The sequence below is a fragment of the Jaculus jaculus genome, chromosome 21 (genome assembly GCF_020740685.1).
Source record: "Jaculus jaculus isolate mJacJac1 chromosome 21, mJacJac1.mat.Y.cur, whole genome shotgun sequence".
NCBI classification, from domain to species: domain Eukaryota; kingdom Metazoa; phylum Chordata; class Mammalia; order Rodentia; family Dipodidae; genus Jaculus; species Jaculus jaculus.
The window spans coordinates 7229612-7241668 of record NC_059122.1 but is presented as its reverse complement, the minus strand read 5'-3'; the positions used below and the strand labels follow the sequence as shown (position 1 = coordinate 7241668).

Here is a 12057-nt window from a genome sequence, read left to right as displayed (position 1 = left end):
GTCACCTTTAAAGAGCTGGTCCTAGCTTTTATAGTACAGTGGAGAGATGGCTTTGTGGTTAAGGCATTTGCCTGTGAAGCCTAAGGACCCAGGTTTGATTCCCTAGTACCCACATAAGCCAGATGCACAAGGAGACATATATGTCTGGAGTTTATTTGCAGTGTCTAGAGGCCCTGGCATGCCCATTCTCTCTCTCTGTTCCTCTCTCAAATAAGTAAATAAAATGTTTTTAAAAATTATTCTTAAAAATAAGGGAACAGTTACAAGTATGCAGAGACTGCAGCGGGGGGTAGGTGTCGCACGCCACACCCCAGAAAGATGACAAGCTCTCGGGTTGCAGGAGCAGTGAATGCAGGCCTGGGCATGTGATCCCACGTATCTCTGCAGTTTAAGTACTTGCCAGATGACCAAGCACAGGGAGAGCCGAGGCCTGCAGCCAGCGTGCAGCCTGTGCTCTGAGAGGCTGCACCCCTCGCAGCCTCCCCGGACGCCCCAGCCTCTCCTCCCGGGAGTCACACGACACGACGCCTCCCAGCCCGTAAAAGCCCGCGTGCTCTGCACTACCGACGTGCCGCTGAGGCCACGTCCGCTGTCTCCCCTCAGTTTCCACAGCAGAGAGCAGAAAGGGTCCGTTTTGTGTTTCTCATGACCGTGCAGGAATTGCCCTCCCGCCCCGGCCCTCGATCCCGACCTCTGCCTGCTCAGCCGCGTCGCCTTTGCGTTGGTCCTCGCCTGGGCTCCTCTTCCCTCGCGGTCGCTCACTCCCGTCGTCTCCACGGGCTCGGGCATTGCTTCTCTCCGAAAGGAGCACGTCACCTCTGGAGCTCCCGCTTGTTCCCTCTGCACCAGACTTCATGAGAGAACGCAGCCCTGGCCTGCTGTTCTGTCCATGCCCACCTTGATCACTCACTGATTAAACAACCCTCAAACGTCAGAGCTTCTGTCCTCCTGAGCCACCCCATTAAGACCTTAGCATGTTTCCTGTGGCCATCCCCACACCGCTAACTGCTTGTCCCTGTCTTTGCTGTGCCATACCTTACTTAGTCCTTTCCTTTTTTTCTTTTTGACCCCATAAAGACGATGGTATATCCTATAAAATATGCTATAGTGACTATCCGTTCGCGATGGTTTTTTTTTTTTTTTATTTTTTTTTTTTAATTTTTTTTTTATTTTCTTTTTTTTTTTTCTACGCGATGGTTTTTAATGGCCTGAAATGGTATGTCTATCATTTCCAGTATGTTTTTGTGGACTGATAGCTATTTTCTGTCAGAATTTCTAAGAATAAATTTCTAAGCTTTGTACTGACAACTTCCATAAATAGAGACATTCACCATGATCGGAACCCCTCCCACTCCCTTCTTTCTATCAGAATATTAAAGATACTGTACCATCCTGTGGCCTGCCGCGGGCCAGCTGAGGAGTTTCCTGCTGGTCTTCGGAAAGATGTTTCTTTCTTCCTTGGCTGTATTTTCAGATCTCTTTGTTGCTTATCGTTTTTTTTTATGCTCTCCTGTGACTGACTGAGGGTTGTTTATATTGTCTGATAAGAAGCGATATAATGCTTGCTTTCATAGATCTTACATTTTTAAATGTTTTATTATTTCTTTTTTTTTTGTTTTGTTTTTCTTTTGGTTTTTCGAGGTAGGGTCTCACTCTAGCCCAGGCTGACCTGGAAGTCACTATGGAGTCTCAGGGTGGCCTTGAACTCACGGTGATCCTCCTACCTCTGCCTCTCGAGTGCTGGGATTAAAGGTGTGCGCCACCACGCCTGGCTAATGTTTTATTATTTCTTTGCAAGGAGAAAGGGAGAGGGAGAGAGAGAGACAATAGGGTTGCCAAGGCCTCGTGCCATTGTAAGCAAACTCCAGATGCATGTGCCATTTTGTGCATTTGGCTTTACATGGGTACTGGGCAAGTGAGCCTGGACCATCTCAAGCTTTACAAGAAAGCACCTTAACCATTGAGCTATCTCTCTAGCCCAGACCTCATCTTCTAATAGAGTTTACAAAATAAGAAAATGACCACATATGTAACTAATTCAAATTGTGTTAATCACATAAAAGGAGAAAACAAAAGGTCTCCAGTAAAGGAACAAGAGAAGGAGCCTTCCCTGCTCAGGGTACTGGTCATGAAAGACCTGTGCGAAGCAGTGTTGAAGCTAGGACCCAAGCATATTTAAAGAATGGTCTGTGCACAGGAGTCAGGAAGGGAAGAGGATGGAGGAGGAGCTTGTTCATGGACATCGTGTGCAGAGGGGTCAGGAAAGGAGGATGCTGGGCTCATTTTTCGTTGTCACTGATAAGGCCAAGACTTAACCTCCAGTCTCTTAATTCCTGATTGCCTGCTTTTATTGGTGATCATCTTTGATTTCTACGATACAAGTTTATCCTGTGTGGTGGCACACCCGTCTAATGCCCAGCACTTGGGAGGTGGAGTTTGGAGGGTGAGAAAGCCAACCTCTGTTGCATATCTAGGCTTAGGCCAACCTGGGTCACTTGAGACCAATTGAAAAAGCAAAAATACCTGGGCTTGGTGGTACACACCTTTAATCCCAGCACTCGGGGGGAATAGGTAGGAGGATCACCGTGAGCTTGAGGCCACTCTGAGAATATAGAGTGAAATCCAGGTCAGCCTGCCTCAGAGTGAGACCCTACCTCAAACAAACAAACAAACAAACAAACAAAAAGATGTATAACGGTTTTAGAAAATTTAACTCAGGTCATACTATTCTTTGAAAAAACTCCATATTGTAGCAGTTCCAATAAAATCCAGACTTACAGACATTAAAAAAATGTATATTCAGTAATGTGAACTAATGATTTATATTAAGAAACATTTGGGAAAAGCTTTCAAAATATTTTTTCAAGTTTAATGTTTGTTTTTTTTCTTCTCACTTCTATTTAGAATATAAGAAATGTTCGTTGGTCATGGGGGCGCTGTTGCATTTCGATACTAATTTTGATGTTCTTTTCTCTCAGGAGCCTCACGGATGGGTTGTAGACTTGGTAAATAAGGTGTGTACTTTTACTAAAATGTTTCTTAAAGTCTTTACTCTTTTGTATTAATTATACGTTACAATGGGTTTCATTTGGACATTTTCATATACGTCTGTAATTTATTTTGATCATGCTAACCCTCCATTTCCTTCTTTCTCTCTCTGTTTTTTTTTTTTTTTGTTTGTTTGTTTTTCTGCAGTAGGGTCTCACTCTAGCCCAGGCTGACCTGGAATTCATTCTGTAGTCTCAGGCTGGCCTTGACCTCACGGCGATCCTCCTCCCTCTGCTGGGTGGGATTAAAGGTGTGCGCCCCCACGCGCAGCTCATTCCTTTCTCTTGTCCCCATCCTGTTCCCACCACTCGTCCTTCCACTTCAAAATCTACTGATTTCTTGTTTGTTTGCAACCAGAGAAAGAGAGAGAGAATGGTAGTACCAAGGCCTCGTACCCTGCCCAGGAGCTCCAGACTTGCGCGCCTCCTTCTGTGTCTGGCCCCACGTGGGTTCTGGGGACCTGAGCCCGGGCTGACCTGGACCTCACTCTGTCAGTCAGGTTTTCCTCCAGTTCAAGGCGCTCCCCAGCCTCCTGAGTGCTGGGATTGGGGCACGTGCCACCACGCCCAGCTTCAGTTCTGGTTTTGTTTGCTTTGTTTTGGTGACCGAGTGTGTGTAGTTAGGGTTGCTTCTAGAAGAATGCATAATGGATAGGAGCACGGGCAATTTGTCAGTGATCACACTGCTGAAGAAACTGCCTTTCCCTCCCCCAGCAACCGTTACCTTCCCAGGAGTCCTCGGGAGGCGAGGCGCCTTGGCAGCCCGTCCTGCCCGACAGAGCTGACAGGCCCTGTCTCGTGGAGCTCGTGGGCGGGCAGTTGCGTCTGCTTAGCTTTCAGGAGCGCAGGGGCTTCCCCGTGCCTGGGAGACAGTCCTGTACGACAGTCCGCTCCGCTGCCTCCTCCTTCCCCTTCTTCTGTGGTGTTCCGTGAGCCTTGGATGGGGTGATGTAGGTGTGTCATTTAGGGCCAAGCCTTCAATAGTCACCTTTCCTCAGCACTTTGACTAGTTACGAGCCTTTGCAATAACTGCTACCCACTGCAAAAAGAAGCACGCTGACCAAACCTGTCAGCAGCATTAGTCAGTGAGTATAAAGATAAGTAATTTGGGTTGGAGAGATGCGTCAGTGGATAAGGTGCTTGCCTGCAAAGCCAAAGGACACACGTTCAAGTCCCCAGGACCCATGTAAGCCAGATGTACAAGGAGGCGCACACATCTGGAGTTTGTTTGCAGTGGCTGGAGGCCTTGGTGCGCCCATTCTCTCTCTGTCTCTATACCTCCCTTTTTCTCTCTCTTTCTCAAATCATTAACTATGTAGATATAGATAGATATATTTAAGGTTGTTCAATGGACATAACGTATCCATCTAGCAAACAGCAGTAGCAGTTTTGCACAGAGGATGTGACCTCGCCAGCTTTGGGCTTTTGACCAGGTTCACAGCGTAGAGGGCCTCAGATCAGTCCGCAGGTGGTCAGTTGCTGTCCACAGCACTCATGCAGCCGTTGCAAGTCACTGGGCATACCTTGCCTGGTCAATGAACATGATTTAGAGATCTTTCCCATTTTCTTGGGTTTTTATTATGTTTGTTTGTTTCGTTTTTCAAAGTAGGGTCTCATTCTAGCCCAGACTGACCTGGTGTTCATAAGGTGAAGTCTCAGGGTGGCCTCGAACACACAGCAGTCCTCCTTCCTTGGCCTCCCAAGTGCTGTGGGATTAAAGGTGTGCACACCTGGCCCCAAAGTTTGGCATTTTAAACGGTGGTAGCTATGCAAAATAATGCGAATGCATTCCTAGGTGTGTATCTTATGGTCCCTTCCCCTTCTCTCTGTGCAGTATGTACAAGTGAATACAAACTTGAGGTTCTGAAGTTGGCACATTTCACAGCATGCCAGCAGAGCACCGGAACTGCATTACTGGGCACTCTCCCATCAGCCTTACAGGCTCACGCATTCCTTCCTGCTTGCTTAAATTATCAGCATGTAGGATTTTGAAATTAATTTGTGTTTTTTTCTTTTCAGTTTGGAGAATTAGGTGGATTTGCAGCCATCCGAGCCAAACTCCATTCAGAAGATATGGAACTTGGGGTGAGTGAGACCCCTCGCTGCCTGCACCCAGTGTGCAGGTTCATGTTACTGGGTTGGTGTGCGCCTAGGGAGCTTTACCCAAGGCCTCCAGGTAGATTCCAGACGTAAAGTCCGACTTCAGAAGAGCAGGCTCCACGGTCCTGATAACCAAGAGTCGTTCCTCGCCACGGTTAGATGCCGCTGTCCGAGGGTTTTATCCTGCTGTCTGCCTTGTACCAACAGGACCTTTCTGTTAGTTTGTAATGGTGGCATGAAATTGTCTTTCTATTTAAAGACCTATGCCACATTAAAAACTTAGACCTGAGCCGCTGTGGTGGCGCACGCCTGTAATCCCAGCACTCGGGAGGCAGGGGTAGGAGGATCGCTGTGAGTTCGAGGCCACCCTGAGACTCCATAGTGAATTCCGGGTCAGCCTGGGCTAGAGTGAGAGTGAGGCCCTACCTCAAAAAAAATAAAAAAAATAAAAATAAAAATAAAAAAATTAAACCTGATATAAGTGGCAGGTATAGGTTTGCATAACAATTTTGTGATTCAATTAAATGATTATTTAAATCAGAACTCATAAGAACAAGCACAATTATGAATATTTTATTTTAGGCAGGTTCTTCAGTAAGCTTTTTGGTGTTACGGAAGCTTATAAATAGCAAAGGACCCTAACATGGGGCTTAGCATTCTCTCTCTTTTTATTTTCTGAAAGGAGTTTGTGTGTGGACGTGTGCGCACACTTTCACGCGGGTGGGGGAAGGTGTGTGTGTGTGTGCCATAGCCTGTGGGTGGAGGTCGGAGGACTTCAGATTCAGTCTTTGCCTCCCCTGTGTTGAGAGGGCCTCTGTTGCTCACTGCTGCATCCGCCAAGCCGGCTGGCCCCCAGGCCCCCGACTCCCCCCCCTGCCTTCCCTCCTGCTGAGATCAGGCGTGGGCTGCCACACCGGCCCAGATTGAAACTCCCGCCTCAGGCTCGCATTGAGCCACCTGTCTCCCCAGGCTCTTCTGAAAGAATCTGACCTTGCGATGGCGCTAATAGCTTCATCCTGAGTTTTCCTCAGACTGCTGACCTGACTGTAGCCGAAAGCACTTTGCTCTGTGCTCTGTTCCAGACTAGCGTGTAGTTGGCATGTACACACATTGTGGTGACCCACCCGTAATCTGCTAAGTGCAGAAAGTACCGTAGTGAGACAGGGCTGCGTTGCGGATTGGGCAGCCGCTCCTGCGGAACCTTGTCTCATCGGCTCCCTGGGCCTTCTTTGGAACAAGGGGCCCCGCGAAAACCTGCGGTGGTGGGAATGGACTACCCCGTCCTGCCGTCCCTGGCTGGGGAGTCCTGTCTTCCTGCCTCGGCAGTCACTGAGGCTGTAGAGCGTATCGGGCACATGGGAAATGGCCTTCTTGACCTGGAAGGTAATAGGTAGTGATTTTCCAAAGCAAGACAGCCGAGTGTGGCGGCGCTCGCCTTTCATCCCAGCACCCAGAAGGCAGAGGTAGGAGGATCACCGTGAGTTCAAAGCCACCCTGAGACTACAGAGTGAGTTCCAGGTCAGCCTGGGCTAGACAGAGACCCTACCTCAAAAATAAAACAAGATTCTCTTCACAGATAGGGTTTTTCTAACTTACTTGATTCCTAAGCAGTGGTTGTTTAAAGTGCTAGGCAACATCAGAAATAATTTCATTTCTCAAAGTGCTCACAAAGAACACCTTCGCCTTTGTCTCCGCACCTGCATGGAGAACGTGCGCACTTAGGGCTGGGCACTGGCTCTTCGGGCTGTTGAACATCAACGAGGATAGTGACACATGCCTTTAATCCCAGCACTCGGAAGGCAGAGTTAGGAGGATTGCCGTGAGTTCGAGGCCACCCTGAGGCTCCATAGTGAATTCCAGGTCAGCCTGTGCTACATAAAGCGAGGCCCTACCTCAAAAAACCAAAAAAAAAAAAAGAAGAAGAAGAAGAAAAGAAAAAAGAAAGTGGCTTTGCCCTGGGTGAATTAAGTCCATATGATGTACAAATCATGTTTTTTTAACTTGTGAAGTATTTGGAAAAACTATTATAATCCAAATAGTTAGGAACACCCGCACAAAGCAATGAAAGGCACCTTTCCCTCCGCCTCAGCTGCACACGTACGTGGCCCTAGCTGTTAGATACTTATCAAGTGCCATGGGTGTTTGTAATGACCCCAGCCCTGTTGAGCGAAGGGTGCGCCGTGGTGCAAACACTGCGGGCCCCCCACTGGACTGAAGTGTGGACGGCTTCTTACCCAGAGCGCTCCTCGTCTCCACGAGCGCCTCAGCGGCCGCAGAGCACCCATCCTAGACAGCGGCGCTTCTGCGTTGAAGACGGTGACATTTAAAAGAACAGTGGACTGCCGCCTCCCCTTCCAAAAGGCCACGCGAGCAGTCTGCGCTGTCACGCACCTCCGCCCCGCACTCCGGGCACCCACACGTCTTGTCACTGTCTCGGACACACTGCTGCTGTTTACAGTAATCTGTGAATGTGAGCGCTCCGCCACATGACTGCTGGCAATTTGTATTTCTTCTGTAAATTGACATCATTACTTAAGTCTGTCTTGGGTAGCATGTCATTAATTTTTAGCAATTCTCTTTTTTAGTAAGCTTATTCATGTAACTATTTTGTGCACCCACTTTTATTTTTTATTTATTTTTTTCCCATTTTTATTAATGATGTCAGAAGTTACAAATTTCTGTGGAGTCATATTTTTCCTTAGTAGCTTAACAGTTTTGTAAGTTGCCTAGGGAATAGTCTCCCATTTCAAAGTCATATTTTTTTTTGCTTCATATGCTTTTATAATTTTTTAAAATTCAGCTCTTGAATTCATTTTTACAGTGTAAGACAGAGGCCCAATTTTCATTTCTTTTTTAAAAATATTTTTATTTATTTATTTTGAGAGAGAGAGAAGGGAGGGAAGGAGGGACAGAATAGGCATGCCAGGGCCTCCAGCCGCTGCAAACAAACTCCAGACGCGTGTGCCCCTTTTACATGTAGCTTGCTTGGGTCCTGGGGATTCAAGCCTAGGTCCTTTGGTTTTGCAGGCAAACACCGTAACCACTAAGTCATCTCTCCAGCCCCCAACTTTGTTTTCTTTCAGGAGAATAACAATTGTAAGATTATCTGTTGAATAATTCATTTTTTTCCCTTACTGTTTGTATTTGCTGGTTTCATTTATATCAGAATCTGTTACAGTCATTCTGGACATCTGTTATAGTCATTCATGTACTCTTCCCAGGGGTGACTAACCTTTTTTTTTTTTTTTAATGCATTCTTTTTTTTTTTTAATTTGTTTATTTGTAATTTATTTGAGAGAAACAGACAGACCGAGAGAGACAGACAGAATGGGTGCACCAGGGCCCCCAGCCACTGCAAATGAACTCCAGATGCATGTGCCATCTTATGCATCTGTCTTACGTGGGTCCATCTTATGCATCTGTCTTACGTGGGTCCATCTTATGCATCTGTCTTACGTGGGTCCTTAGGCTTTGCAGGCAAGCGCGTAACCGCTAAGCCGTCTCTCCAGCCCCTGACTAACTTTCGACATCGCAGCTTGGCATTGTAAGCTAGCTGTCCCGAGACACATGAGCCCGTGGGCTGCAGGTTGGACACACCTGCTTGCGGCCTTGGCAGCCCTGACACTGCACTGTGTCCGCCAGTTGTCCCCAGCATCACTGCTCCTGAAATCGTGACCTCGTATTTTCACTCCTGCATGCAGCCCACGTGTCAGGAAAACGCACAGGCCGTCTTCGGACTTGAGTTAAACATGTGACGTCACCACCACGTTGGTCACTTCTCAGGAGCACAGCATCTCCCTCATTTATTTGGGCATTTTTCCAGAGTTTTAATAAAAGTTTCTAATTTTCTTGTAATAAGTCTTAACTTTTCTTTTGGTAAATGCATATTTCATTTTATTCCCCAAATGTGCTGTCCTTTTCAAAAGAAAATGTTTAAATAGTTTTTCATTATGAACTTAGAACTGTTTCGTCTAGTCCCCCTGGGAAGTTCTGTTGAAATACTCTGGTATAAAATACTAAATTTCTATAATTTAAATGGGTCGATGTCTCCCTATCTATTTCTTCCTATCCAAGAGTTTATCTAAACATTTATACATGACTTAATGAAGCCACCATTTAGATTTTTCTTAGATTAAGAAAGAGATTTGCTTAACTGTCGGAGGTCTTTCTCATTTCTCAGTAATCTGTCTTGTCCTTACCCCCCCCCCCAGGCTGTTTCAGCGCTGGTGCAGCCCTTGGGAGTGTGCGCAGAGTACCTGAACCCCTCCGTCGTGCAGGTAAGAGTCACTGGTGCCCACGCTGGCACCCTGGAGCCCGCAGACACTAATCGTCCACTGCTTCCACCTGAGGGACTATTATTTTCAAAATAGCTATCCTTTCAGTAACATTATTGTCAGGAAATAATCAAAATGTAGGAGACCTTTAATATTTAAAGCTTTTCAAATGACTCGTTTTATCAGATCGACTTTCTTTTCTGCCGTCTTCCGTGTCCGTATGTATAACATGGCTGCACAGATCTTTTGTCCTCTTCGCTGCAAGGTGCCCGGTGCTTGGCCTCGCGCTGCGTCAGGCGTGCTCACGCTCAGTCAGGCTGCTCACTGGCTGAGTCACGGCGTCGGCATAGTCGCCCCACGGCACATCCTGTCTGCTTGTCTGCCTACGGAATTGGAAGTCAGCAAGTCGCAGCGTCGTCGCTGTGGCGAGTGCTCTGTGTCCAGTACTCAAGGCCTGTTGTGCTTTATTTCTTCTCATTTCAAAAGTTCATGAGCTTTTTGAACAAAATGTCCCGTCAAAGTGCCTCTGTCATTTTCCTTACGAACCATGCTGTGGCACCGTACCTTAGATTGTTGGCAGTCACTAAGCACGATGCCCTGGGAGACACATGTCAGGCTCTGAGTGCGATCTTTCTTCTTGCCAGTGCTCTGTCTACTTAGGGCCATTTTTGCTGGAAGATACCATGTTTAGTAACTACTAGAAATACCCACCCTTTCTAAATGTTAAGTAATTCTCAGATCTCAACGTAACGTAAAAATTTTCAGTAAAATAGGATGGCTGCTCACAAATTTTCTTCATCCTTTCTTCAACCCTTTAGGAACACTATTGTTCCGCCCACTTGCTAAACACATACATATAACCATTAGGTATTTTTGTCGTTTATTTCTGAGATACAATCTTCTGTCTCCCAGACTGGCCTTGAACTCCCTATGTACCCAAGATGACCTTGAATTTCTGACCCTGTTGCCTCCGCCTCCCCAGTGCCAGGAGGCGTGTGCCAGCACACGTGGGCATCGAACACAGGGCCTTGTGCACGCTGGGCATGCACTCTGCCATCTGAGCTGCACCACAGCCCAAACTCAGCTTCACAGGTGAAACGCGAAGACAGAAAAGCCAAAGTAACCGGGGTTTTCAGTTTTAATTTTAATTTTAATTACTTAATGTTCAAAATTGGGTCTTTAAGTCTATCTACTCCATGAAAAGAAATTCATCATACGTATTCTAGCTGCTAATTAATTGGGATCTTTGGAAATTATAGGGATTTTTTTGAACAAGAGCAAATACAGTTGTTTTTATTTGCTGAGATATTATATAGAGGTACATATAGGAAATGTATGTGTAGAAAACCCCTTCAAATCTGTATTTTTGCAAGCCTCTACTAGGGGCTGTGAACATGGCTTACTGGTAAAGGCATTCACTTGCAAAGCCCGTTAACCTGGGTTCAGTTCTCCTGTACCAAATAAAGCTAGATGGGCTTTTATGTCTCCAGCTCATTTTCAGTGGCTAGAGGCCCTAGTACACCTCTCTCCCTCACCTTTCTTCTCTTCCTTATTGTGAATAAGTAAGTTAAAAAGTTTTAAAAGTCAATTTGATAAGTTTATAGGACAAGAAAAATGTAAATCACATTTCTGTGGAATACTAATACAAACAATGGGGAAATGACACTTTTAAAGTTAACTGTTGCAATTCATTCAAAAAAGCACAAAGTATTTATGGCTGTGTTTACTAACCATGTGAAAACTATACTGAGTACTCTTAAATTTTTTAAATAAGTTTTAAAAAAAATTTTATTTTTATTTATTTGTTTTAGAGAGACAGACAAAGAGAGAAAGAGGCAGATATATAGAGAGAATGGGCATGCCAGGGCCTCCAGCCACTGCAAATAATGAACTCCAGACGTGTGCGCCCTCTTGTGCATCTGGCTAACGTGGGTCCTGGGGAATCGAGCCTCGAACCGGGGTCTTTAGGCTTCACAGGCAAGCGCTTAACCACTAAGCCATCTGTCCAGCCATTAAAATAAATTTTACTTGGAACTTAAATAAATGTACATAATGCAGGATGGTCATATTTCTATCAGGTTGTCCTCTTTTGTCCCGTTTTTGACTTTTGAGAAGCCTCTGTGCTGATTTCCAGTGGCTGTTTCAGTTACCACTCCCACCAGCAGTGAATAGGGCCTTCTGTCCCGCTCCCTTGCTGGCATTTGTTGTCATTGGATGTTTTGTTTGCTTGTTTGTTCTTCGTCTTTCAAGGCAGGGTCTCTCTAGCCCAGGGTGACTAGGAATTCACTGTGTAGTCTCAGGGTGGCCTCGAACTCTTGGTGTTCCTCCTACCTCTGCTTCCCAAGTGCCAGGATTAAAGGTGTGCACCACCATGCCTGGCTCTCATTTGATTTTTTAAAAATATTTTTTAACTTTATTTTTATTTATTTATTTGACGGGGAGGGGGTGAGAGAATGGGCACACTAGGGCCTCCAGCCACGGCAAACAAACTCCAGACGCACCTTAACCGCTAAGCCGTCTCTCCGGCCCTCATTTGATTTTTTGATGACAGCCATTCTGACTCTCATGAGATGTAATCGCACAGTAGTTTTAATTTGCATTTCCCTGATGGCTATGTTCAACACTTTTTTAGATGT

The 12057-nt window shown here is 46.0% G+C and overlaps 1 protein-coding gene across 4 annotated transcripts in view; it reads left to right on the top strand.

The window, feature by feature from the left end:
* The window catches only part of Usp24 (ubiquitin specific peptidase 24), a 143938-nt gene that overhangs the window by 31589 nt on the left and 100292 nt on the right, over positions 1-12057 (top strand). For all 4 annotated transcript variants that reach the window (XM_045139213.1, XM_045139216.1, XM_045139215.1 and 1 more), the window contains exons 6-8: positions 2979-3014; positions 5067-5132; positions 9359-9424. In XM_045139213.1, the coding sequence (XP_044995148.1) occupies positions 2979-3014; positions 5067-5132; positions 9359-9424 (168 nt within the window). The remainder of the gene's footprint in view (positions 1-2978; positions 3015-5066; positions 5133-9358; positions 9425-12057) is intronic.